The sequence below is a fragment of the Lepisosteus oculatus genome, chromosome 13 (genome assembly GCF_040954835.1).
Source record: "Lepisosteus oculatus isolate fLepOcu1 chromosome 13, fLepOcu1.hap2, whole genome shotgun sequence".
Classification (NCBI taxonomy): domain Eukaryota; kingdom Metazoa; phylum Chordata; class Actinopteri; order Semionotiformes; family Lepisosteidae; genus Lepisosteus; species Lepisosteus oculatus.
The window spans coordinates 23,633,810-23,659,134 of NC_090708.1; the positions used below are offsets into that span (position 1 = coordinate 23,633,810).

At 37.8% G+C, this 25,325-nt stretch overlaps 1 protein-coding gene across 1 annotated transcript; it reads left to right on the forward strand.

The window, feature by feature from the left end:
• The first annotated feature begins 5,629 nt into the window (after positions 1 to 5,629).
• Positions 5,630 to 23,767, forward strand: mxra5a (matrix-remodelling associated 5a). Its single transcript, XM_015361472.2, has 7 exons — positions 5,630 to 6,125; positions 8,508 to 8,734; positions 9,164 to 9,293; positions 9,808 to 10,198; positions 11,495 to 15,715; positions 16,613 to 17,513; positions 20,697 to 23,767. The coding sequence occupies exons 2-7, from the start codon at positions 8,556 to 8,558 to the stop codon at positions 22,609 to 22,611; spliced, it is 7,737 nt and encodes a 2,578-aa protein (XP_015216958.2). The 5' UTR covers positions 5,630 to 6,125; positions 8,508 to 8,555; the 3' UTR covers positions 22,612 to 23,767.
• Positions 23,768 to 25,325: the final 1,558 nt, after the last annotated feature.

The following is a 25,325-nucleotide window of genomic DNA, read 5'->3' on the forward strand; positions in this document are numbered from 1 at the left end:
GTCACTATTATTTTGTGCACTATTAAACCCCTGTGTGTTCCTTTTTACCACGCCTCCTGTTTTCTCCAGCTCTTACCGCATCGCATAGGGTCTTCTACAATATCTGACACGGATTCCAGTCCGTGTCCGTTACATCATGTTCTTCAGCATTTCACATTCTGGTCGAGTGCTGACACCAGTTTTAGGAGTGATGTATCTCTCACTGATCTCAAGTTCATTCCAAGACATTGCCAGCCCACAGGCAACCGGCAAGCCCTGGGGATAATGTCTTGAGCTCTAGGTACTCCAAGCCCAAAAAGTCAAGCCCACCCAGCTCCAATGATGTTTGGCCCATTGTTTTTTCTCCACTTGGAGAAGGTGGGGACAGCAGCAAGCTATATACTTTTTGTCAAACAAATGAAAAAATGTGTCATGTCAAGTAACATTATACTGTGCAGGTGTCAATGACACAAATAACAAAATGATACTCATTTTCAGTAACCCTAACATATTTTAAGCACATTGACATTGTAATATGATTTTACATTCCTGTCATTTTCCAAGTAGTATCAAAAGCTTCGCCCAAGCCTGCATACAGTATAATTTTTCTTCATGCACACAGTATCTAATCTGTTAACCTGTCTGGACAGCTAAACATGAAACAGTGTAGTCTCAGTACTCCATAGTGTCATTTAGGACTACAGACTGTCTGTCCTTGTGTAATGGTTCAAAAGAGCAATAGTAAAGAAATCTCCTTTATTCAGAAAACAGTGCAACTTCTCAATTACCTCACTGTAATATCTGTTATGAACTCGGTTTAAATCTGGCAAAGTTTCTTTGCACTGACATGTTCTTTATTTTTCTTATACAACTCCCAAGCTGGAAAATTCCCAAGACGAAAGTTTCATTTATGCAAGGTTTCTGTGAACTGTCCTCAGATCACATTAAGTTTCAATGTGTCACATTCACAAAGGACGTCAGCCCTAGCTTCTCTCTTCATGCTGTACTGAAAGCAATAAAAAACCCAGTTCTTAAAATACAGCACAATTCAATATCGTCTAATTCAGACATGCTTTTAAAAAAAATCTGATGTGTTTAATAATCATTTTTTTATGTATGTACAATGTAGGTGATTTTGTAGACTTAAATACATAATGTATATCTACTGTATTTTTTTATTTTATTGCATTTTACAAAAAAAACACAACAATAAAAAATAATAACACACTCCACATTAGCCTCCTGCACATCTTTTAATTTTAGGGAAATAATTTTAACATATCAAGTATAAAGCTCAGAATCACATATCTCCTCTTAGGAACTTTTCTTTTAAAAATGTAATGGATTCAATGGATTCAATTATCATCAGTACTGATTTCAGCAATGGATAAGTTGGGAGATAGCAGTATCCATCTACTACATACAGCAGGTTTGACAAGGTTTTTTGTCAATTATTACATTTCTCGTGAATAATTAAATGAGTAATATTGGTGAAAGTTATTTTATGAATTAAAGTAAGAGTACTGCTTTTAACTGCTTACTTTTTTCTGCATGTACAATAGCCTCTAAATCATGCTTTGCTGTCTCCAGTAAATGGTTCCTCATTTCTGCTTGTTAATGTACATAATGGATTTGTGCTCTGACAGAGGTATGTTACTACCTGGTGACCATTTGTCACATTGATTTTTTTTTCTTGGATCTTGGAGAGGGCAGACTGAAGGCCTAGCAGAACTGCAGATGTTCACTGACCTCTTTCGCTTTCTAAGGATTACATATCATGGACTGGACACAGCTCCACAAAGGCAGTGTGGTATCTTTATTAGACAGTTTTGGGCAGGAAATATAAATGAATTGAAAGTGAATATCTCCTTTACAATATGCATAAGTGAAAAACAAATACAGAGCTGGTAACACTTTTTTTCATTTTAAAGAAAAAATATTACAACAATATAATTGTTTTGAAGTTTTCAACTGTTAATATGTTCTAAAATAAAGTGCAATAAGTTATGATGGCTTAATATTTTGGATTTCCACACTTTGCATTTTTATTTTTTGCTTCTGTACATTTACGCTGTGTATAATTAGAGTCCACGTGCAAGACATTCATACTACACATCTCATAAAACATTCATCAAGTTCTCCGGAGTCCTCCTATCTTTCTCCAAATCTGGACGATCCCATATGGTCTCAGTTGGAATCATGTCAATATTTTTGAAAGCATAAAATATTATTAAGCCGTAACTTAAGTTGTTATCATCTTGGAAAAGTTCAGAATAAAACCCCAAAACTCAACCCAAATGTTAAAACAGTTCTAAAAAATAGTTAGAGGTAGGTCAAATGTTTGTCCTTTGGCTGCCGTTAAAGGCAGTAAAATTTTATAGTCAATCAAATTGCTTGCTTTAGATCATTCAATCATTCTCTAAGATTTTAAATTAATCTGACAAGAGCTTAACCTGAAAGTCTTTGCACCCTTCCAGTATTACAATACAAACTGATATCTCTCTTATCTTGCCTTGTAGACCTCTGCACATGTTGAATATATATTGGAGGAATGTGAAAAGTACATGTGGAGATTCTGAAAGCCAGTTCTTAGTCAATTTTTTAAAAATCCTCATTATGGATAAGCCATAGATCCTTAATAGATACATCTGTATTTTGGTGTATAGGGGATCAATTCTTAATATTTCCATGATACAAGAACTCATAATGCCTGGACAGAAAGGATCACCCATTCCTCTTTCTGTCTCCTTTACCAAATTGACAGAAATGGCCACAAATCTGCACTGTGGTTTTTACACTTTCTGAGCTTCTTTGAAACTGTATACCCTTTACTTAACATTCCAGTTTAATGGGCTCCTGTTGTGCTCAGCAGTACTTGTGCCAGTTTGAGCACTTACCCACAGCTGTAGGTCTTGTCAAAGGTCAGCCCTGTGATAACCTGTAAGGAAGCATGGGATGCTGATCTGCCTTGTGCCTGGAACTTTGAATGGGGCACAGCTTGCTGGAAAATTATTAGCTTTGGAAATGAGGCTAACATCCATTAAGCTGGAAAGACCCTATAATGAAACAACAGCTGTGATCATATTTACGACATTTCTTGTAAAAGCTGTCAATACAATCAGTAGGTACAAACCCTACATGCCCATCAACACACTGAAAGACAGCCCTACAGCTACCAGACACACTGAACTAAAGATGTAATTAACTTCCAGACAAATAAACAAAAGCCCACACTGACCCTGCATAGCACTGACACACAGAGACATATGAAAGGTTACAATCAAGAAGAGGCCATTTGGCACATTTGGCAATCATGTAACATCAAGCCAACACTAAATACTAGTTTCTGGTCCTCAATACATTTGTGAGAATATAATATGCTTAAAACAGGTCTTGATCTTAAAGTGCTACATGAACTTAAATTGCAGGAGTTTGCTAGGCTAATGAATAACTACCAACCCACCCTTAAAAATACATATTAATAGGCTGCAATATTAATATAATAAATAATCTTAATAAAAATACAGTACCATCACATCAGAATTTCCTCCAAGGCAAAGGAATAGGTCACAGTAAAACTACAGGAAAAATTAACTGCAGCTAGGTTATTATCTCATCTATTCTTTCTTATGTGAGGTGCTCAGATACAATCTAGCACATTTTTTAATATTTTAAATTTTAAAATGCTAATGCCATTTAGGGGGGACCCTGGCATTGTTAATCTGTTGTGTGCAAAAACCGGGCTAGTACCGGGGTAGTTTGGGTTGTGAAATACATCTACTGGTATATGTGTCCTATTGAGCTTGCCTTTTCAATTTGAGTAATCCTGCAGAATCAAGCTGCCAGGGCCTTGCATGCTTGAAAAAGAACCCACTGTTGCCTGCCAGTCAGCCAAACTCACCAAAGACAAGAGCAAAGCCCTGCCCACATGTGTTTACGACATAAATCCTGTCACCTCCTCCCTTCTTATCAACAACAAGGGAGGTGTCCCTTGTGATGCCTTCTTTGGCAATTCAGTCATTTGTAGAGGTCAGGTTAGAGTGTACGCATAAACACTTCAGAACCTAGTACCAGCATTTTAAAAAGTAAAAAAAAAATAGTTTTACAGTTTCACGATTACACACAATCTCTTCCGAATTTCTGAAATGGAAATGTCTGGCATAAAATGCTGAAACAAAAAGAAAATAAAATGAAGTGTAAAAAGAAATGAAGGTATAAAATAATACCCATAAAGGTAGGAATGTGAACAAAAACACAAATAAAGAAATTGTTAAATGTTTTCACTATTAAATGTAAGATGCTGTCAAATTGAAACAATGTTAGCATTGAGCAAGACCTCCCTGATAATCACTCTGGATAGACTGCTGAGGAATGTTCTGTCACTCTTCCTGTGAAACTGCACCTGGATGGAGAAGGCAGGCGGCTGTTAATAGCATTTCCAAATATATTCCACTGTTACTTGAACTGATTTAGTAGAGAAAGCCAGACACAGCAAGACTTTGATATTGTTTCCTGAAGTCATGCCATTGAAATCCTAGTGCTACACTATATCGCTTTACGTGCTAGAAAATTGACACTTCCAGACTGTTTTGGATGAACATGAACCTGCTGCCTTTTAGACTGTGTGTTTGTATTACTGAGCAGTATGATTGTTGGCTTGCAACAACCTCCAATGCTTAACATGATATCTTCACACACACATCCTCTAGAAAGGTCTCACAGATGCAAATCTGTGTTCAAGAAGAGGTTAAAACTTGACTACTCTCTGCTGCTACCTCATGTTCTCTGAATATCCTCCAGGCATGTTGATCAGTTTCATGCTGATGACGGGCAGCAGTCATTCATTTGGTGAACAGGATATTTCTTCTTGAAATAACCTTTTTGCTGTAATCTCTGCCATTTAACATTGTACAGGGATTGCATTAATGTGACAGTCTCACGCTATTGTGGAAACTCTTTGCTTTACAGGACATGGCCTGTCTCTCACAGAGCTGGTGTTCTGGTGGCTCTGGACTACTCTACAGTACACACAGTCAAACCAGGATTTCTAAGCAACATCTTTCATAGACTGGCTGCCTTCAATCATGCCCACAGTATACAGGTGATGTTCATTGTTTGGATGAGACATGGTCCTTATTTAAGATTAGGAGTGTTATTTTCCAAAGCTATTCATACAAATCAATTAGCTAATTGTGTGTGCAGTTTCTGTCATGTTTATTAGATTACATGATCTGAACAGTTTTCATTACAAAAAGCAATACTCATGAATTAACCAACCTGTTGCAGCCCAAGAAACCAAATCCTCCAATTTAAATATGTGCCTGTGATTAAACTCTTATTGATAGTTGTGATGCAAAGTTTACACAAGCTTTATTAAAAATGTATTAAAAAATTACCTTTTCAGTTGTATGTTTATACAACCTTTAGTTGTATATAAAGGTATGGTATAGCTTCAGGTTTTTTTTACATGTATTTACAGTTATTCAAACAGAAAATGAAAAAGATGTACTCTATAATGAAGGGGAAAATTGACTGACCACATCTTAGGGGTGATATATGCCTTTCACAGCTAATGTGGCCCCTCCTCTCCAGGACAAATCATCTCATCTTAGAGGCTAAACCTCAGTCTCACTTGCTAGACCTGCTAACAGTGGCTGAGAACAGACGTGTCCCCAAACGCTGGAGTGTACATTCCCTTCCTCAAAGTCAACACCTCAGCTGTACTTCTGACCAGCTAGAAAACTTCTTGCGGCACTGAACGTGGAGTGGGATTTTTTTTTAATAATTATTTTCCGGAAGAATTGTCGTTATTAGTATTCTACTGGAAGTTACACTGTTTGGTTTCAATATATAACAAAACGCTAAAACAGTTTTAATGCTTTTGCTTAATGCGATTCTCTGTATTTGCAAAAAGTAACACGCAAAGCACATAGTATTCTGATGATCTGGAGAGCGCATTATTTTTATTCAATAGACAACGTGTGGTATCCTCGGACATTGGTGCGGTCTTGATGATTGGATGTCTCTGAACGTTTCGTCTGCACACAGTGGTTTCGGAAAAGGAATACTGGATTGAAATGGACATTTAAGCAATAGGAAAAATGATAAACTTTCATACTGTCTTTCTCCGGCTTCTCGATTTCAAGGTAACTTTTCGTTTTATTTAATCCTGTGCATTTATTTAGTGTTTTAGAAGGGTGTTAATTGCTAGAGTTATTCACATTTTTTTTCATTAAAAAAACTAAAACTTCTAAAAGAGGGGTATGTTTATAAGTAACTGTAGCAGTTACTGTAGTACAGTACTGTAGCAACAAGTTGTTTAAATGAAAATACCAATGGATAGTTAAAATAATAATAAACGACAGTATTAATACATTTAAGAGTACTGTAAATAAATCGTAACCTTTTTTTCGTAGCTATAATGACTTTTAAATCGATAAATTGCTAAATGTTATCCTGTAAATCAGACGTGCATTGCCAAATTGCAATGCATCACCTTTTAAAAGACCTATTAAATAACACAAGCTGTATGTCGCACTATAATAAAATACAATCAAATAAACTTCATTGGTGGTGGGTCATTTTTATTGCAAATTCCATTAAAAAAATAAAGACACAATTGTTGATAGTTTAGAGCAATAGATCTTTGTCTGCTTAAGTCATCAGACGCACTGTCGCTCAAACTGCATTTGAAATATCCCGAATCGCGAGCTCTAGGCATTACTGGTGGGGCAGTTTTTGTTTGATTATTTTCGTGACTTGGTGACGCTGAAAATTGGGCTTATAAAAAAATACCACATCATTAGTCACTATAGAAAATGGCAATATACTGAATATCATTTAATGTGTTGTTTTTTTTTTTTCATTTGGAAACGGTCACGTTTGGTACTGTTCTGTCCTACTTGAGACCATGTTAGGAATAAAATATGTCTAAGCGCGTTGAGAGAGCAGCCTTGTATCTTTTGGAACTCTTATTTTCAACTAGAGTTTTTGCGTCATTCTCTAGTTATTACTCTAGCCAATTGTTTCCTGGGTCTATAAGAAGGCCAAAAACAATATTAAAAAGGCAATGGTATCACACAAAAAGGACAGTTTGAAGTGTCAGAGTCTAAAGTGGTTTCTGTTCACTTTCACTGTCACTCATTCAGGTACTGTACCTGCTTCAGAGTTAAACTGTCGTGTGTATTACATTTGGATAAAATGCTGTCAGTACCAATGGTAGTTTCAAATTACCAGTTTTAGTTTTTTTAGACTTAATAATACATGCTGAAGGTACATGTACTGTATATATAACTTTCTTCCCAAGTGCATATGTCTTGTTGTTGTAATCTAGAAGTGATTCTGTCCCCCCTGACAAATCTTTGGAGCTCTATTTTTTTTTTCCTGTCTGGGACCATTTAACCGTGCAGTTTCCTTGATCTTGATAAGTGGAGGAAGTTTCTGTGAACTGTTATGGTTCTTGAACTTCCTTAAACCATCTGTAGAAGTTTTATAAAGGGTTTGAGAGTAAAGAAATGAAAACAACCTAGCTCAGCACAAATGTTTAATACAGTGATATTTTGTAGTGTTGGTGCAGCAGCAATGGAGCATGATTTTCAATCTATTGTATTGTAAAGACTGCCTAGATATGTTTAGTGTTTTTTTCATTTTATAAATCTAATCTACAAAGGATGGGCTCAACTTGACCGACCTCTGCATGGCTTTTCATTGCCTAGTGCAATTATATTAAATCACCCCTTCTAGGGGTAAAACAAAACCCAAACTTTTGTTGGCTTTTTCATCACCTGCCCACCCCTTTATGGAATATGACACTGTGCTTTTTCATTGTGCTTCATATTTTAAGGAATTCTTGCAATTTTTTAAATTATTATCTACAGTAAACTGTTCTAAAGGTTATATGATGCATTTTCTATTAGAGAATAGAAATGTTTGATTTATTGAATTCCTAAAGTAGATCCTAAATGTTTAGCTCTATGTGTATATTTAATGAAATGTTATAGGGAAGAAAATCCACAGGTGCACCAAAACAAAATTCAGTACAGATTAATTTCTTAAATCAAGATAACTTCACCTTTCACAATTCCAGGAAAAGAAAAGACGGGATCACTATAGGGTAACCTTCAATAATCGCTATTTTGAAATTAGAAGCATTAATCCAATGGAAACAAAGACAAAATGTTTTGAGATTAGCTGTAAGTGCTCTCACTGCAAATTTCCCCCTTACTAGTCAAACATCGAAGCGTAAATTCATCCTAAAAAATCAAACATTATTAAATTTTAGTAACTTATGTTACTAAACGATCATAAAACATCTTAGGTTTCTACAACTAAAGAATGTTTAGCATTTCAAAAGACTCATATCTGCAATGTATTTATTTTTCAGTAGAGAAACAATCTAGAATGGGAATCTTCAGCCAGCACATTATTTTGGCCTCATGTGTATGTTTAATCTGATTTTTAAAAAATCATCGTCAGGCTTCTATTTTAATGTCATTAAATTCTGGACGAAATTATTTTTTGTGATGCAGTGAAAAGGACTCCTGGAAGAAAGACGTGTCCTCAACATTCTGTTGACGATGGGATGTCCTGGCACTCTGTCCTTGGTGCTGATCACAGTGATGGCACAAGCACACACAGGTGTCTCCTGTCCGCACCCCTGTGCTTGCTACCTGTCCACAGAGGTGCACTGCACTTTCCGGTCTTTATTATCTGTGCCTGCTGGACTTCCTAAGCATGTGGAACGAATCAATTTAGGGTTGGTAGTTTAATTTCTCACTTTTTCTAATTGATGTTTTATCCGTATTACAGAAAGTTTTCGTTATAAAAGGGATGGGTGGCAGAGTGAACACAGTCTTGTAAATTTACAGTAATAAATCTCTTTGGTGTAGCCATGGTAAATCTGATCTTTTATTGGAAACAGCACTAGTCACCTCTAGACTCGTTGAAGAGATTTAGACTTTCTTTAAAGTTTCATTTTAGGGTATCCACATTAGCATGTCATATAGATTTGTTTTTTTTTTATGTAACATTTGTCCTATATTGAATTTAATCATTCAGAACTGTATACATTATGCATTTTAAAACTGTAGTACAGTGAACATTAGTGTACTTACAGCATCTATTTTAGTGTACTTAAATGCCTTATTTTATATTGTTAATAGTAAAAAATGTTTCCTTATTGAAGGTTTAACACCATTAATAAACTCACAGAAAAGTCTCTGGCTGGATTAAGGAAACTGGAACTTCTTATGATGCATGGGAATGACATCCAATCTATCCCCAATGGAGTCTTCAGAGACTTAATATCACTGCAGGCAAGATCTTCTACTGTATCTTCATCTCTGTTACATTTACTATAGTTTACAGCAGCATAATGAGTGTAAAATGATAATTTTGAAACATTATGTAGTATGACTGGTACAGAGCCATACTATATTACAGGCCAGATCAAAGTCTTTCACCCACTCCAGAATGAGAGAAGACAATGATATATTCTAAGGGCATAAATGGTGAAAAAGTTTTAAATTGATCATGTAGGCTTCAATAAACTGTGCTCACAGCTACTTAGTGATTTGGCCTATTTTCCTCAAAGTAATTTAAATGTCAATGCATGTTGAATAGTTTATCTCATGTGCAGCTAAAAAATCTAGTCTTATCAAACATATGTTGACTTTCATGATACGACTTAGGCGAGTCTCACTCACACTTTTCTTATCCATAGTTATTGATGCACAATCATGCTCCAGCCAAAAGACTCTAGTCTAGCCAAGTCACAGGTTTACATCTGTCTCCATTTATAATATCAGTGGTCTATCCCTTTTTCTTTAGGTGCTGAAAATGAGTTACAACAAAGTAAATGTGATTACGGGACAGGCCTTTCAGGGCCTGTCCAGTTTGCTCCGACTGCACTTAGACCACAACAGGATTGGGTTCATTCACCCGGATGCTTTCAATGGGCTGACGGCACTGCGCCTGCTCCATCTTGAGGGGAACCTCCTTCAGCAGCTCCACCCCAGCACCTTCGTGACTTTCTCATTCTTGCAGCATTTCAAAATCTCCACACTGAAGCACCTGTATTTGTCTGAAAACAGCCTCACTTCGCTGTCCAGACGGATGTTTAAAACAATGCCCCAGCTGGAAAGCCTGTATTTACATGGAAACCCGTGGACATGTGACTGCAAATTAAAATGGCTTCTGGACTGGAATAAGCAGTCTGAAGGTAAGTCATTTTTGCCAGGTTTAGCTGATTTCCTATATCTTCTGATGGTGTTATTTGAATGGTAGCAACCTCTTCCGAGTTTTAACATTTATTTTCCTTTCTTTAAATCAATGGTCATAATATGCTTTCAATTAACTTGATCTCTGATTTCTGTTCAAGTTTTTCAAAGACTCTCATTATTTGCTTATCAAAAACATCTTTTCACTCTGGCAATTATATATGAAATATATATAATATTAGCCAGCAGCCATATCACCCTGCAGCTCTCAACTGTCTACCCACTGAAGCTAAGCAGGGCTGAGTAGAGTATTATCCCGGTGTCTGGGCCAAATTCCCCCCCCCCTCAGCATTTACCGTGGCCTCCAAATTGCCCCCATGTATGATTGGCTTGCACTTGCCCTGCGATGGACTTGCGTCCAGGGTGTACACAGCCTTGCGCTCGTTGCTTGTCAGGTAGGCTCCGGCTTCCCGTGACACTGTATGTTATAAAGCGGTTTGGCAAATTACATGACATATATAATATTATATATTAATCCTATATTATATAATTCTTTATTATATAATTATATCATACACAGTATACGGGGATATAATGCTCTATACATCTGTGCATTTATACTTTGGTTATGGTAAATAACTATTGTTAATTTCATCTATGTATTGACTGTAGTTGTCTTTTCTCTTGTCTTTCTTTATTCTACCATTGTGTGTGGGGGGGTTACAGACCCTGGCTCACCCCTTGTATAAATATAGGCTCACCTGTCCATCACGAGGAGCCAGGGGTACAGCTTAGGGTTTTTAACCTGGCCTTCCGGTGTACTCCGGTGTACAAATGTACTCTTATTTATGTGTCATTACACAGCCTGGGTGATTGTAGGCCGGTTGTTTTTTTTAAAAACTGCAAGCAGAAAAGGGCATAATAGCAACTGCAATTTATTATTTTTGCTGAATATTTCATCTTTTTCCTTTTGTAAATATTTTTTTTTTCTTGCAACAGAGCACTTTCAGTAAATGGACACCTTTTTACTATCCTTTGTCTGGCCTATATAATTTTATTAGTTATCTGGCTTACTGCCAGGTGGTTTAGTCACAGCACATTGCATTAAACAACATTTTAAAAGGTGAACAATGTGCTACATTATCACTAGCACCTAATTTGTTATAATACCCTTAAAAGTATCCATTACATACTTATATGAATATATACTGTATGCATACTGTATATATACATATGCATTCACTTTTCTGTTTCTTCAGCTTCGTTTTCTAACATAGCTCAAACTTGTGTCTTTGCAGGTGTCATAAAATGTAAAAAAGATAAAGCATATGACAGAGAACAGCTGTGTCCTGTGTGTTCTACACCAAAAAATGTAAATAAAAAGGACATATTACAACTGGATAATGTTTTCTGCACCAGCCCAGTAATTAGTTCACCATTAAAGGACCATATTGACATGAGGAGGGATGACAGTGAGTTTGAAGGTCTTCCTATAGAACAACACCAAGAGCCCTTTGGAAATATAACACTGAATATGACAGATGAGCATGGAAACAAAGTAGATTTGAAATGTCACATTGCTGAGCCACAAGAGTCAACAAAAATTAATTGGAATCATATCAATTCTCAGCAGATTGCTATCAATATGACCCTGTCACTGGATGTTGAATGCCCAATGGATCGTGCACAATATGAAAAATTATGGAAGCTAATTGCTTATTACAGTGAAGTCCCTGTTCATCTGCAGAAAGAGATAATGCTGAGCAAAGAACCCAATTTAAGTTACAGGTATAGGCAAGATATTCAAAAAGATGCCTATTATTTCACAGGTGTGAAAGCTAGCATATTATCACAGCCATCGTGGCTAATGCAAACATTTGTCAACATACAGCTAAACAGACTGCAGTCAACTGCAAAGAATGTAAAGCTAATTTTCACCACTCAGTTTTCACAAACTCTAGACACAGAGATTATAAGAAGACAAAAAAGTAGGTGGGTCATGATTGAGTCTAAAAATGACAGCAGAACTGTGATGAGTGTTGTCAAAGGGAACTTGTGCCAACTGGATTGTAAAGTCCTGAGTTCTGGAGATCCACTGATACAGTGGATGCTACCAGACGGATCTAAAGTAGCAGCACCATTTAACAGTGGAGACAGCAGGATTGCTGTCACTAGCAGTGGAAGGTTGATTATCAAAGCAGTAGATCACTCTGATTCAGGGGTTTACCATTGTATTGCACAAGTGAAGGGTGACATTGATATGATGGCCTATCGCATTTCTGTAGAAGAAGTACCAGGCCCAATTCTAGGAAAAGAAGAGGGCTCTGTAACTAAATCAGTAGGTGAGCCCATCATCTTGCCTTGTGCTGCCTCCGCTATACCAGAAGCTGAAATCAACTGGATTCTTCCCAGCAGCAGTATATTGAATATCAGATCAAATTCCAGCCGGGCATACGTGTTGGAGAATGGAACGTTATTCATACCGCAGACCCAGTTAACAGATAATGGACACTACAAGTGTGTAGCTATAAACAAACATGGTGTTGATTCATTTGCTACCAATGTAATTCTTACAAGAATGAAAATGTCACAGCCATTTAGAAAGTTCCCATTAAGGCCACAACCTGCAGCTGGTGGTCCCACCAAAATTAAAGCCTTATTAAGAGATGATGAAGAGTCTTCTGGTGATACCAATTTTCAAGAGCTCCCTAAAAAAGAATCTAGCAGTATAAATTCACATGGTACAAGAAGAGGCCACAAAAACAAAATACGTGGGCAACCGCTCATAAATTATAAAAGAAAGTTAAAAACTAAGAATAGATTAGGACAGTCAAAAGGTTCCGAGGCAGAAAAAGGTCAACTTTCATTTGAAACACGGAGAAGAGTTACCATGTCAAATAAGAAAATTGATCCACAACAGTGGGCAGACATTCTGGCAAAGGTTCGTGAAAAAACGGTTCTAAAAACCACACCATCACCCTCAGTACACAGCACTGTAACAACAAGAAAAACAGCATCTGGAAATATGCGGTTTGAATCTTCAGACAACACTGAAGGATCTTCTATCGATGACACACATCTTCAAGAGGAAGGCTTGTTTTTGATCACTACACCCAAAAGTCATGTAAAACATCCTCAAGAAACTGTGGGGACAGAGCCCACTGTTACAAAGGACCACACCAATCGCATCTACCAAATCCCTGCATCCACCACTAACACTGACTTGTTAAATGTTGTGACACCAAATACTCATATTTTAAAGACAACATCTGGTCCTGAGGAAACAAAGTATGTTATAACTGATTTTAAAGACCACAGTGAGAATGATCTAAATATTTTAAGGACAAACACATTATATAATATAGATTTACAAGAAAGTCAGAATGACTCTTTGGAAAACAAATCTGCTTACACCGCTTCAAATTTCCCATTAAGCTCTGCAAGTATGTACTATTCTGAAACAAATAATAAAACCAATCCTCCCATAAGCTCAAAACTAAGTGAAGAGGCAATTCAAAACACAGCAAATTCACCCAGTGTTGGACCAACAGTGCCGACTGTAAAAGTCAGAGATAGTACTGTAAAAGTTCATGAACAATCCAAACTTAAAACAAACTCAGTTGATGGAAGCAAACATGAAGATATTAATGAACAACAGCGTGTCAGCTCACATCATACTACATTTACCACAGTTGCTGCAATGGCCTCACCAACTATCAGTTATACAATAGCCTCCAGTACTGCTACTGTGAAAACTCACACGACTCCTACTTACCCACGGTCTAGACACCCAGTATATACACGGAGGAGGTTTGGTGGCAGAAGAAGACCCAACAAAATAAGAACCAGGCCCAACAATATTGGACCACCTCTACGTGTTCCCTCAGCAAAGACACGGCTCAGTTTATTCCCTACAACTGAAAGATCCCTTTCACCAGCTCTTGGTCTCACCACTGTAACTCCCAAACTACAAATCTATGCAGTGGCCAAGACTACAGTAACTAATGTTGACAATCAGAGACCCACCACCTCTGCTCCTTTTATAGTTCATCCAATAACAATGGACAGTCACTATCAGACAGAAATGACAATATCTAGAAACCATGAATTATATAATAAAAAACATGCAGCTACTACATCAGACACCCTAGAATCCAAATCGGTATCTACAGTGGTTTCAAAATTTTCAGCTGTTGTAGAAAAAGAAAATAAAACAACAGATGCTACTGAAATAATTCCTACTCCTACTGTTACCACTGTGATCCATCACCAGAAGTTTATAGACACTGCTCTTACAACAGTAAATATGTCTGATGTGAGCAGCAATAAAAATACTGCTAAAAATATTAGTACTACAGCCAGTCCTGGAGATTTCCCACAGACGTCTTACATAGAGCTAGATCTGGTAGTGGAAAAGGATCTCATAAAGCCCAATATCAAGCAGGAATCCACTCATTCCAGAGAAACATCCATCACCAGAAAACGTACACAAAAATTGCCAGACCAACCTTCAACTCGACCTACAAGTGACAGCCCTACAAAAACCCAAAATAAGGTCAGAAGACCACAAGAAGCCCCATCCCTAAAAATCCATAAAAAAATTAATTCTTCTGAAAAAGGAGAGGAAAAGAAGAACAAAGTAACCCTTCAAATTCCAACAAATAAACCTAATCTGAGGTACAATTCCAATGAAGGATCTATTCTGACTAGAATCATAGAACTAACAACAAGGCCTCTAGATGTATCCACCCCAGGCTTTAAACAATACCCTAAAAATAACACTTCTGTCACCAGCAGGCCAGAGGCAATGTTAACAGCAAAAACGGTTCCACCACCAAGGAGAAACGATGTCTCTTATGTCGTGACAACCACTGCTCCTCCAAGACTTAAACCGACTGCACGTGTCCCAGATGCTCATTCCAACAGGGTACAAACTGGGCCAGCAGCTGGTTCAAGAAGCTCTGCGTCAAATAACATTCCTGAAAGACAAGGACAAGATTTAAGAGTCCCCAGCATAAACCAAAGGTACCCCTATTCCTGGAATAATAGATATCCTTTTATAGTGCACAGACCAGATCCCTTAAAAACACCAGCTCGGACCAAACCACCCCTAACTACCCCTGCAACCCTTCCCAAAGAATCAAGGCCCAGCTCACTTGTTACTTCTAAACCTACTGCTTCTAAGACAGAAATGCCAATGTATGAGACAACACCAAGAAGAACAACTGTCAATACTCCTACCAGCACAACAATAATAACTACATCACTGCAGACAACTGCTGCCTGGCATAAACAAAGGCCCCTATCCACTCCTTTTGTCCAAAAATCTGAAAGTACCACTCAGAAAGTATCCACCAAGCCTCAACGGCCTCCTAAAGTACAAATCCGCCAAATGAAACCTAGAATCACCACACATAATCTTCAGACAGTATCAGTGCATGCTGAAAAGGATGCTGAATTGCCCTGTGATACTGTTGGGGAACCTAAACCATTTCTTACTTGGACTAAAGTTTCCACTGGTAAGTATAGGCATTTCCTAACACTTCTGTCTGCTTTCGCTGAAGTGTCCATACATGTTTATCTATCCCACCTCTTAGCCCCTGGTGTACATTCATGGAAGTCAACGATTGGAGCCCCTAGCGGTGAACTAAATAAACAATTCTCATAGAGATTGCTGGCTAGCCCCATAACATCACTACTATCTGTGGCCAGGCACCCTTAAGTATTATGAAAGTACTGAATAGAGCTGCAGACTTTCTCTCATTGAAATCGAGCTTTGCTCTTTCTATTTTGAAATTGTAGTGTGAAAGGAAGTGATCACTACAACAGGATGTGTCAGTGGAACTGCAGAAGCAAATTTGAGTATATTACTGCTAGAATTTGTAGTTTGTAAATTTTATATACAGGTATATATACACTGCATATATATAAGGAGTCTGTTCTGTCGTAAATTCCTGTCATTTTTCCTGTCGAAAATTCAAATACAGTACTTAAAGTCTTAAGAATAACAAATAATTAAAACCATATTTTGAAATACTTTTCACATGATTCTTGTTTCTTCTAACCACAGATGTCTATAATATTCTCCCAAATGTTATTTCGGCTTTTTTATCTTTACGCATCTTATTGTATGTGCACAGTAAGTTACAATGCATAATTAAGTTAAATTAAATAAAAGTGTTGTGTTGTGCACTTGGCAAAGACTTAATTCACTGATTTACGGAATGGTTTACAATGTCTAAATATCATTTGCTAGAAAATATGGAGTAAAATTACAGAAATTATTTGATGGTCTTTTCTGACACTGATGATAGAGGACACATTGTGTTTTGCACATTAATGTAAAGGTCTAGACCACTTTCTCCTGTTGTAGTATTATATGCAAAGGTACATTTAAAATGTGTGAATTTTTGCAGGAGCTGTGATGGCACTGAATACAAAGATACAGCGATTCGAAGTTCTGAAGAATGGGACTTTAGTCATTAAAAACGCCCAGCTTCAGGACCGTGGACAGTACCTTTGCACAGCACAAAACCAGCACGGTGTGGATAAAATGGTGGTCACACTCAATGTCCAGGCTCAGCAGCCCGGAATTCTGCAGCCCCGCCACCAGGATGTTACTGCTTATCTTGGAAGCAGTGTGGACCTGGACTGCAAGGCACATGGATTGCCAACTCCTCATATATCATGGGTACTTCCGGACAGGACAGTGCTACGTGTTGCCAGCAATACTGAGGAGCGATTAATGCTCCTAGGGAATGGAACTCTGAGGATTAAATACATCAACTTCCCAGACAGAGGAACTTACAAATGCATTGCAAGCAATGCTGCCGGAGCCGAAACTCTGTCCGTCAGGCTTCATATTGCTGCCTTGCCGCCTATGATTCAACAGCACAGGCATGAGAACATTAGTGTCTCGGAGGGTCAGACCGTGTACATTCACTGCACAGCTAAAGCCGCCCCTCAGCCTAGCATTCGCTGGATCATCTTTGATGGGACACAGGTTCGGCCCTCCCAGTTCGTAAATGGCAACCTCTTTGTTTTTCCCAATGGAACCCTTTACATACGAAACCTACTGCCCAGAGACAGTGGGCATTATGAGTGTGTGGCAAGCAACACCGTTGGGGCATCAAGGAGAACCATAAGCTTAGTGGTGAAGAAGAGCTCCTCCACTGCCAAAATCACCTTGTCTTCTCCTACCAGAACAGACGTCTCCTATGGAGGTCAGCTGCGCCTGGACTGCTCTGCCTCTGGGGACCCGGGTCCAAGAATAATATGGAGAGTCCCTTCTAAAAAGCTGGTGGATGCGCATTACAGGTACACATTTTTTTATCAGAAAAAGACACTTTTGAATTATAAAATAGTTTTTCACTGACTTTATTTTGCTTTGAAACATTTTGCTTATGAGAAAAAGTGGTCACGGTGGCTCAGGGGTTAGCATTGCTGCTTTGCGGCACTGCGACCCCGGGTTCAATTGCAATTTCAGATAGATATGGGAAGCTACCTGTGTGGAGTTTGTATGGTCTCCCCACTGCTTGTGTGGGTTTCATCCCACAGTCCAAAAACATACTATACTGGTAGGTAAACTGGCTTCTGGGAAAATTGGTCCTAGGTGTCAGTGTGTGTACGCAACTGTCTGCCTTGGGATGGACTAGCATCCCATTCAGGGTGCATCCTGTCTTGTGCCTGCTGCTTGCTGAGATAGGCTGTGGCTCCCCCTAAATTAGAAGAAGAGGTTAGAAACTGGCTGTAATATCTGGTCACAATAGAAAGAGTGGTTCTTCATTCTCCTGTTATAATGTTACCGGTTACAAATATGTACTATGTTATACCTTGCCTAAATAGTATGTCTGCTAAATTTGTGCACCTACACAGAGCACAGTTATTTTCTTTGCAGATGCATTTTTACTGAAAACTTAAAGCACACAGAAATGCTTTTCATGAAGTTACTGATAGAGATGCGATAAAAGGCTAACTGTGCCATTTCAATAAATACTGTAAATTTGCTGGAGAATATTTTGGGCAGTTTTACATGTAATGTTGGTTTGAGTCAATCAATAATAAAGAGAGCCTATCATTTGTTAAATAAATCAGAAGGCATATCTATTTTCTCATAATCTGAATCTGTCTTGATGTACAATAAGTTATAGAGAAAAGATAGCAAAGACATTTTAAAGATGATGCAGAGAATATTATATTGCATAATTAACAACATTCTGTCCATATCAATTATTTTAATATTCATTAATTCTCAAAAGTGTGTACATAATCTATTGCAAACATTGAGGCGATATTACCACAAAATGTGCACTGAAATAGCACAATTGCAAAACATAAAAAGTAAAGGATACATTCTTCAATATACTTTATATTTCTAGACATCTTTAAGAACTTCTTTGTATTCTAAATACAGAATATTCGTAGGCTATGTTTTCACAGTCAGTTCTTGCACAGACCTGTCAATGACAGATTATATTTTGTCCTAGATATATAGTTTCACCTGGAAGAAGTGTCGCTTTTTTGACAGAGCATGCAAAGCATTTTAGGTGTCAAACTTTTCCCTCCCCTCAGGCATGTACGTACTGTACAAGAACAAAAACAAATTAAACACTTAGTCTGCTTCCAGGCTTACAAAGATAACATTTTTTACAACTGGAGAGCCACATACATCTTTCAGGTCAATGCTTAGACTTTTGTGCATGGCACTAGTAAAACCTCCAGACGGGGCAATGAATGTGAATAATAAAAGCTATTAAATGCTAGAAGACATTAGTCCATCTAGTTTGTTTGGATGTTAGTAGGTGTTAGTAGGTGATTGATTTAAGGTTTTCACTCACTTCTTGAAGGAAGCCAAAGTATCGGCTTTAGGAATGTAGTTTGGTAACTTCCTTTGGTTTGGTAACTTTGGGTAAAGAGCTTCCTTTTATCTGTCTAAAAGGCACTTCCCTTAGTTTCTGCTTTTTTTTCTGGTTTGAAGTATTGATTCTGAACATGTCCTTTGTGTAATCTGAAGATGCCTTTGAGGAGTTTAAGTTCTTAAATCAAATCCCTGCTCTCTGTTCAAGACTTAAATTGTAAGTGTAGGACATCCCTTAAGCCCAATAATTGTTTTTTATCTTAAAGTTAATAAATTATTGGATGCTAATGGTATTTCTCCTGTTGTACTTACAGTAAGGAAATGAAGGAAGCAAATGTAAGGACAAAATTGAAGAAAAACATTGACAAATTAGTCCTACAACAGTAAAGTGTAAACCTGTGGAAACTATAGAGACAAACTAGAATAATACTTAAGAGACAGTCATCATGGATTTAGAAAGGAAAGATAAAACTAAATTATACAACATTATGCATTTCAATATAAAGAAAGGTTTTGTAGAAGACCAACATAAAAAACAGTTAATTCTCAAACTAAAAGACACAGGAATCCAAGGTAATGCATGTACATGGATCAGGAACTGTTTAACAGGAAGCAACTAGTCATAAGGGGGATAGCATCTAACTGGGCAAATATAAGAAATGGTGTGCAGCAGGCATCTGTTTTAGGTCCTTTGCTTTTCCTAAACTGTGTCAAAGATTGTGATAGGCATAGCAAATTAAATTTGTAAAACGTTTGTCAAAATGTGATACAAAACTAAGAGATGGGGGCAAAAGCAGAAGCAATAAGAAGGGAATTAGAAAAAGACACAATCATGAAGTGGTCGGGGACTTGGAAAATTAAATGGAACATTGATAAGTGAAAAGTGATCCATGATCCATGCAGAAATTAAGAGTATACATTACACCACATGAGTAATTTAGAGCTGCATGTTGTTATGCATGAAAGGAATATACTGTAGGTGCTTATGTAGATTCTGCTATGTTGTCATCAATACCATATGGTAAAGCTATAAAAAGACCAACAAAAGCCTTGAATAAGCACCTTTTAGAATATTTATTTCTGGTCACCAAAGAAAGGATATTACAATCTTAGAATGAGGGGAACAACAAGCATTATTTTTGTTCCCCTTGCCCAGTATGCTTGCCCAACAAGCATTTTATGTTTGTCGTAGGAGATTGTCATATGCGGACTGGATCAAGAGGCCAAATGTCTTCAGTTTACAGCAAAGGAGATTGAGAGGAGATTTGATTCTCTGCATAAAAGTGAATTAAGTCCCATATTTAGCCCCGAGGTTAAATATGTTAAACTCCGGAGTAAAAAATATTGTGGAATCATTCTCGAAACTAGAAAAAAAAGAATTTAAGGCAGAGAACATAAAATACAAAGTATTGTAAATACTGTATCTGGAGAAGGTATCCAAGTAAGGTGGTTGACTCCCAAACTCTACATAAATTGAGATCTTACTCATGCATTGTAATTTGCAATTCACTTTTAATGCAGCAATCCATGGTTAATATTCTAAATTATAATTATATATCCTAACATCTTATTTGAATCTATTAGAGCAGGAATCTTCCTGCTGTATGTTCACTGGTCTAACAATTTGTTTTTCCATGTTTTAGTTTTGATCCAAGAATAAAAGTCCACAGCAATGGTACCTTGGTTGTCCAGAAGGTCACGGAGAAGGATGAGGGAGATTACTTGTGTGTGGCAAGAAACAAGATGGGAGATGATTACGTGGTGCTTAAAGTTAGCGTGATGATGAAACCAGCAAAGATTGAACACAAGCAACAGGCAAAGCAACAACACAAGGTGATGTATGGCGGAAACTTGAAGGTGGACTGCATAGCATCAGGCCTTCCCAACCCTGAAATTAAATGGGGTCTACCTGATGGTACAACAGTCAACAGTGTCATGCAATCCGATGATAGTGGAATACGTACAAAAAGGTACGTTGTGTTCAACAATGGAACTCTCTATTTCAATGAAGTTGGGATGAAAGAGGAAGGGGATTACACATGTTATGCAGAAAACCAAATAGGAAAGGATGAAATGAAAGTGCATGTGAAGGTGGTGGCAGATTCTCCTGCCATTAGGAATAAAACTTTCTCCACTGTTCAAGTGCCATATGGAGATGCAGTTTCATTGAAGTGCGATGCAAAAGGGGAGCCAACACCTGTCATAACATGGCTCTCTCCAACAAACCGCATCATTCCATCTTCATCGGATAAGTACCAGGTGCACAATGATGGTACACTTTTCATACAGAAGGTCCAAAGGTTTGACAATGGTAACTATACCTGCACTGCCATAAACACTGTAGGGCAGGACAAGAAGGTTACAAGAGTAGAAGTCCTGGTCTCTCCACCTTCCATCAATGGGGTAAGTGGAGTGATGAACACAATCAAAGAACAAGCCATCAAAGAGAAGCGCAAATTCTTAGACTGCAAGGCTGAGGGGATCCCGGTACCTCGTGTGATGTGGGTTTTGCCAGAAAATGTTGTCCTTCCTGCTCCCTACTATGGAAGCAGCATTACGGTTCATCTCAATGGTACCCTTGACATAAGGTCCCTAAAAAAAGCAGATTCAATCCAGCTGGTCTGTATTGCACGCAATGAAGGTGGGGAGGCTAGGCTGACAGTACACCTTGATGTAACTGACAGCCTGGAGAAACCGGAGCTGAAGAGCCCCAAAACTGAGACTCTGCCACTAACTATTGGCAACACGATAAGGATAAACTGCTCTGTTGAGGGCAAACCAGCTCCAGAAACCACTTGGATCCTTCCCAATGGTTCCCGCCTTTCTAGTGGCAAACAGTTATCAAAATTCTATCACAAACCAGATGGAGCCCTTTATATTAGCAATCCTTCCCTCTCTGAAGTGGGTACTTATCGTTGCTCAGCGAGAAATCCAGCAGGACAGGTTGAAAGAATAGTTGTACTAGAAATAGGGAAAAAGCCAGACATCACTAACAAACACAGTTCCTTGGTGAGTATCATTAATGGAGAAAATCTGCAGCTTCACTGTATGTCTGAGGGGAACCCACAACCCAGGTTGTTCTGGACACTTCCCAGCGGCATGATTCTAACCAGCCCTCAAAGAACAGGTCGCTACGCAGTATGGCCAAACGGCACACTCACAGTTCAGCAAACCTCCGTGTATGACCGAGGAACATATTCTTGTAGGTCAGTCAATGAATATGGGACAGCAGCGTTGAATGTTCCAGTAATCGTTATAGCATATCCCCCCAGAATCACCAGTGGCCCTGCACCAGTGATATACGCTAGAACCGGAGTTGCAATCCAATTGAACTGTTTGGCCATTGGCATTCCCAAGGCCGAGGTAATGTGGGAAATGCCAGATAAAACACGTCTTACTGCAACTGGTCAAGCGCGGCTGTTTGGAAACAAGTATCTGCATCCTCAGGGTTCCTTAATCATTCAGAACCCTTCCACCAGAGACACTGGGTTTTACAAGTGCACTGCAAAAAATGTCATCGGTACCGATTCAAAAGCAACATTTGTACATGTGTTTTGATTTTTGAGTACATTGTTAACATATGCCCGAGAAACTGCCATGATAAGTGCAGAGAATACTGAAACCTTAAAAGCTTTATCAGAAATTTAATAACTATATTCACAAGGTTCAAGATCAGTGTAAACACAAAATCAATCAGAGGAAAAGCACAAAAGGATTCAAAGCCTTGTACTGTATTGTACCATAATCTGAAAAAAAAAACATAAAGTAAATATGCTGAGAAAATGTATTTTTTTAAAATACTAGTATATTAGTTCAGTTGAGCCAAAAAGACTACTCCAATATTTTATACACTGCAGTTACTATTGTAGCTTCAAATGATGTTACTAACCTTATTATTACTTAATTTAGCTTATTTTTAAATCTGACAATGACAGGCAAAGTCAAAAGTCATGGTAAATGCAAATGCATTTTGTGTTTCATGTTGGAGACTCCTCAGATGGACTGGTGTCCTGTCCAGACTCCAGTCCCACTTTGCATCAAATGAATGGATGAGCTCTGGGAGTAAATTGCTTTCTGATATGGGATAAATGTTACAATCTGTAAATCTCAGTTCAACTGTATTGAAAAGAACATTTGCGATTGAAGAATTGCAACCTTCTTAAGGGACTGAATTAAGATCTTCTATTGCACAATATTCAACAATCTAGGTTATATTCTAAAATGAGTTTCAATAAGGAAAATGTAAGCCATGAAAACAGAAGTAAACATACCATTACGATCAGAGTAGTCAATTTTTAGAAGGATCTTCTCATTTCTATATTGTGAAATCTAAATTTGTAACTATAAATCTACAGAAAATTAACACTGCAAGTAAGTAAAAGTTTAGAGATTTTATTCATTAGTATAAGAGTTGCGGGTTGACTTCTTCAATTTCACATTTTTTCAGGCAAGCATTATGAATATGAAGGTTTGAAACAAAGAACAAAGCTTCAAAAATTCTTTCCTATTTAGAATGATTAACCTGTAGCATATTAAAAAATCTTGTGTTTGTTTTCTCCTCTTATTAAGTTATTTGTCTTTAAAAGACTTTGGTGTATAGCTATGTTTATGAGGTTAAAAACAAGGTAAGTCGATCTTGTAATAAAGAGACAGCTCTGGGGTTTCTGAGCTTCTACAATACTGTATATTGAACAGCTAATATTTTTTAAATAAAGACAAAAACTATTTTAAAGTTGTTGCTGACTCTGTTTTTACTGTTGTTTCTTTTGCTATCCGTACACTTTATGCCCTTTACTTGTGCTATAAAAAGGAGTACTGGAACTTTACTTTAAAAGCAGATTGACAGTTATTCATACTGGAATGATTCCTGAGCTATTATGGAAAATTAATTAGATATTAGAAATAAGGGTGTTGGAGCTGTCACTTGATATAGAAATGGCCAAAGTAAGTTTAAGGAAATAAAACAGATTATGTGATTGAAAAAGAAAATCATTAAATTTAAATTTGATTTCAGAAACTCCCAAAACAAACACTCTCATCATGGCAAAATAACTTTTCAGACATAGTAAAAAAAATGGCACATGAGCTAGATCTTAACCACTGTTTGACACAGCAAAAAGTACTTTTGTAAAGACCAGACAAATCTGGACTTCACTGAAGAGCATCACACCCATTTTCACAAGGTATCTTTGAGGCTGTTGTGAAACCTTCATGTTGGTCTACATGTTTACATGACAAAATAATGCAGCTGACAAGCATTTAAAGCCATATGCAGTCCCACTGGGACTGGACTGTCTGAACAGCATCTGCTCAACAGTTTTGCAGGACTGTTTCTGATCCTTTAGCGTTTTCACAGTGAGCAGTGCAGTTCATGCTTGGCCTGAAAGCCAAGTGGCATGGTTTGGTTTCCTCTCTGAGAAAATGGATGTACTTGATTTACTGTATAATGCATGAAACATCTCAAGGTCCTGGTTAGGGCATCTCAATTTAGAGAAACAACAAAAAGTATTTCAAGACACAAAGAAAATTTTAAACACAGCAAGAAATCAAGCCTGTGAAAGAAGCAAATATAGAATGAACGAGGCATAGAAATTAAGAGAAAATGAAAAGAAGGCATTCTAAAATTATACAGAAAGTCGATAACTCATGGAAAACCAGTGCTGATGAAGTTTTACATAACAGTGGAAAATAGCGAGCTAATAGTGAGCTATTCATAATTTTTGTATTTTGAAGGGATTTGCAACAGACTATAAGAAACAATATACGTACTTCTTGGTCAAAACAAGTCCTCTACCGAAATGCTAGAGGATTTTTTTCTTTTATGTGAAGCAAGCCTGCTATTAAATTATTGATCTTGAAAAAGATCCATCTAAGCCAAAAAGTAACAAAAGTAAACAGATCAATAAAATAAGCAATCCAAGTGTCGCGGATGTCAGAAGGGACGAGCCGTGAAATGACAGGAGAGCGAAAGACCCTATGCGTAGCGACGAGACGGGGGTTAGCCCAGGCTCAGCTGTTCAGGGAATGCTGTATAGAAACCTATGCCCTCAGGTAGCGGACGTGGGGCGACCTGGTGCTAGGCGGGTTTCAGGACATCCGAACGTCAATGCTGAGCGAAGGCAGACTGAAATATATAGCCCCAGAGAGAGAGAAACACCGGAAGCACAGCAAAGAACCGGAAATGAGAGACAGGACAGAGAAGGAGCGCCCTCTGGCTACAGAGGGCGTGACAGTACCCTTCCCCCCCCCCTTAATGGGCGGCTCCTGACGCC

Coding starts and splice junctions, on each gene's coding strand:
- mxra5a (XM_015361472.2), top strand. CDS start 8,556: ATGGGATGTCCTGGCACTCTGTCCTTGGTGCTGATCACAGTGATGGCA. Junction 10,199..11,494: donor CTGGAATAAGCAGTCTGAAG/GTAAGTCATTTT, acceptor GTGTCTTTGCAG/GTGTCATAAAATGTAAAAAA. Junction 17,514..20,696: donor CTGGTGGATGCGCATTACAG/GTACACATTTTT, acceptor TCCATGTTTTAG/TTTTGATCCAAGAATAAAAG.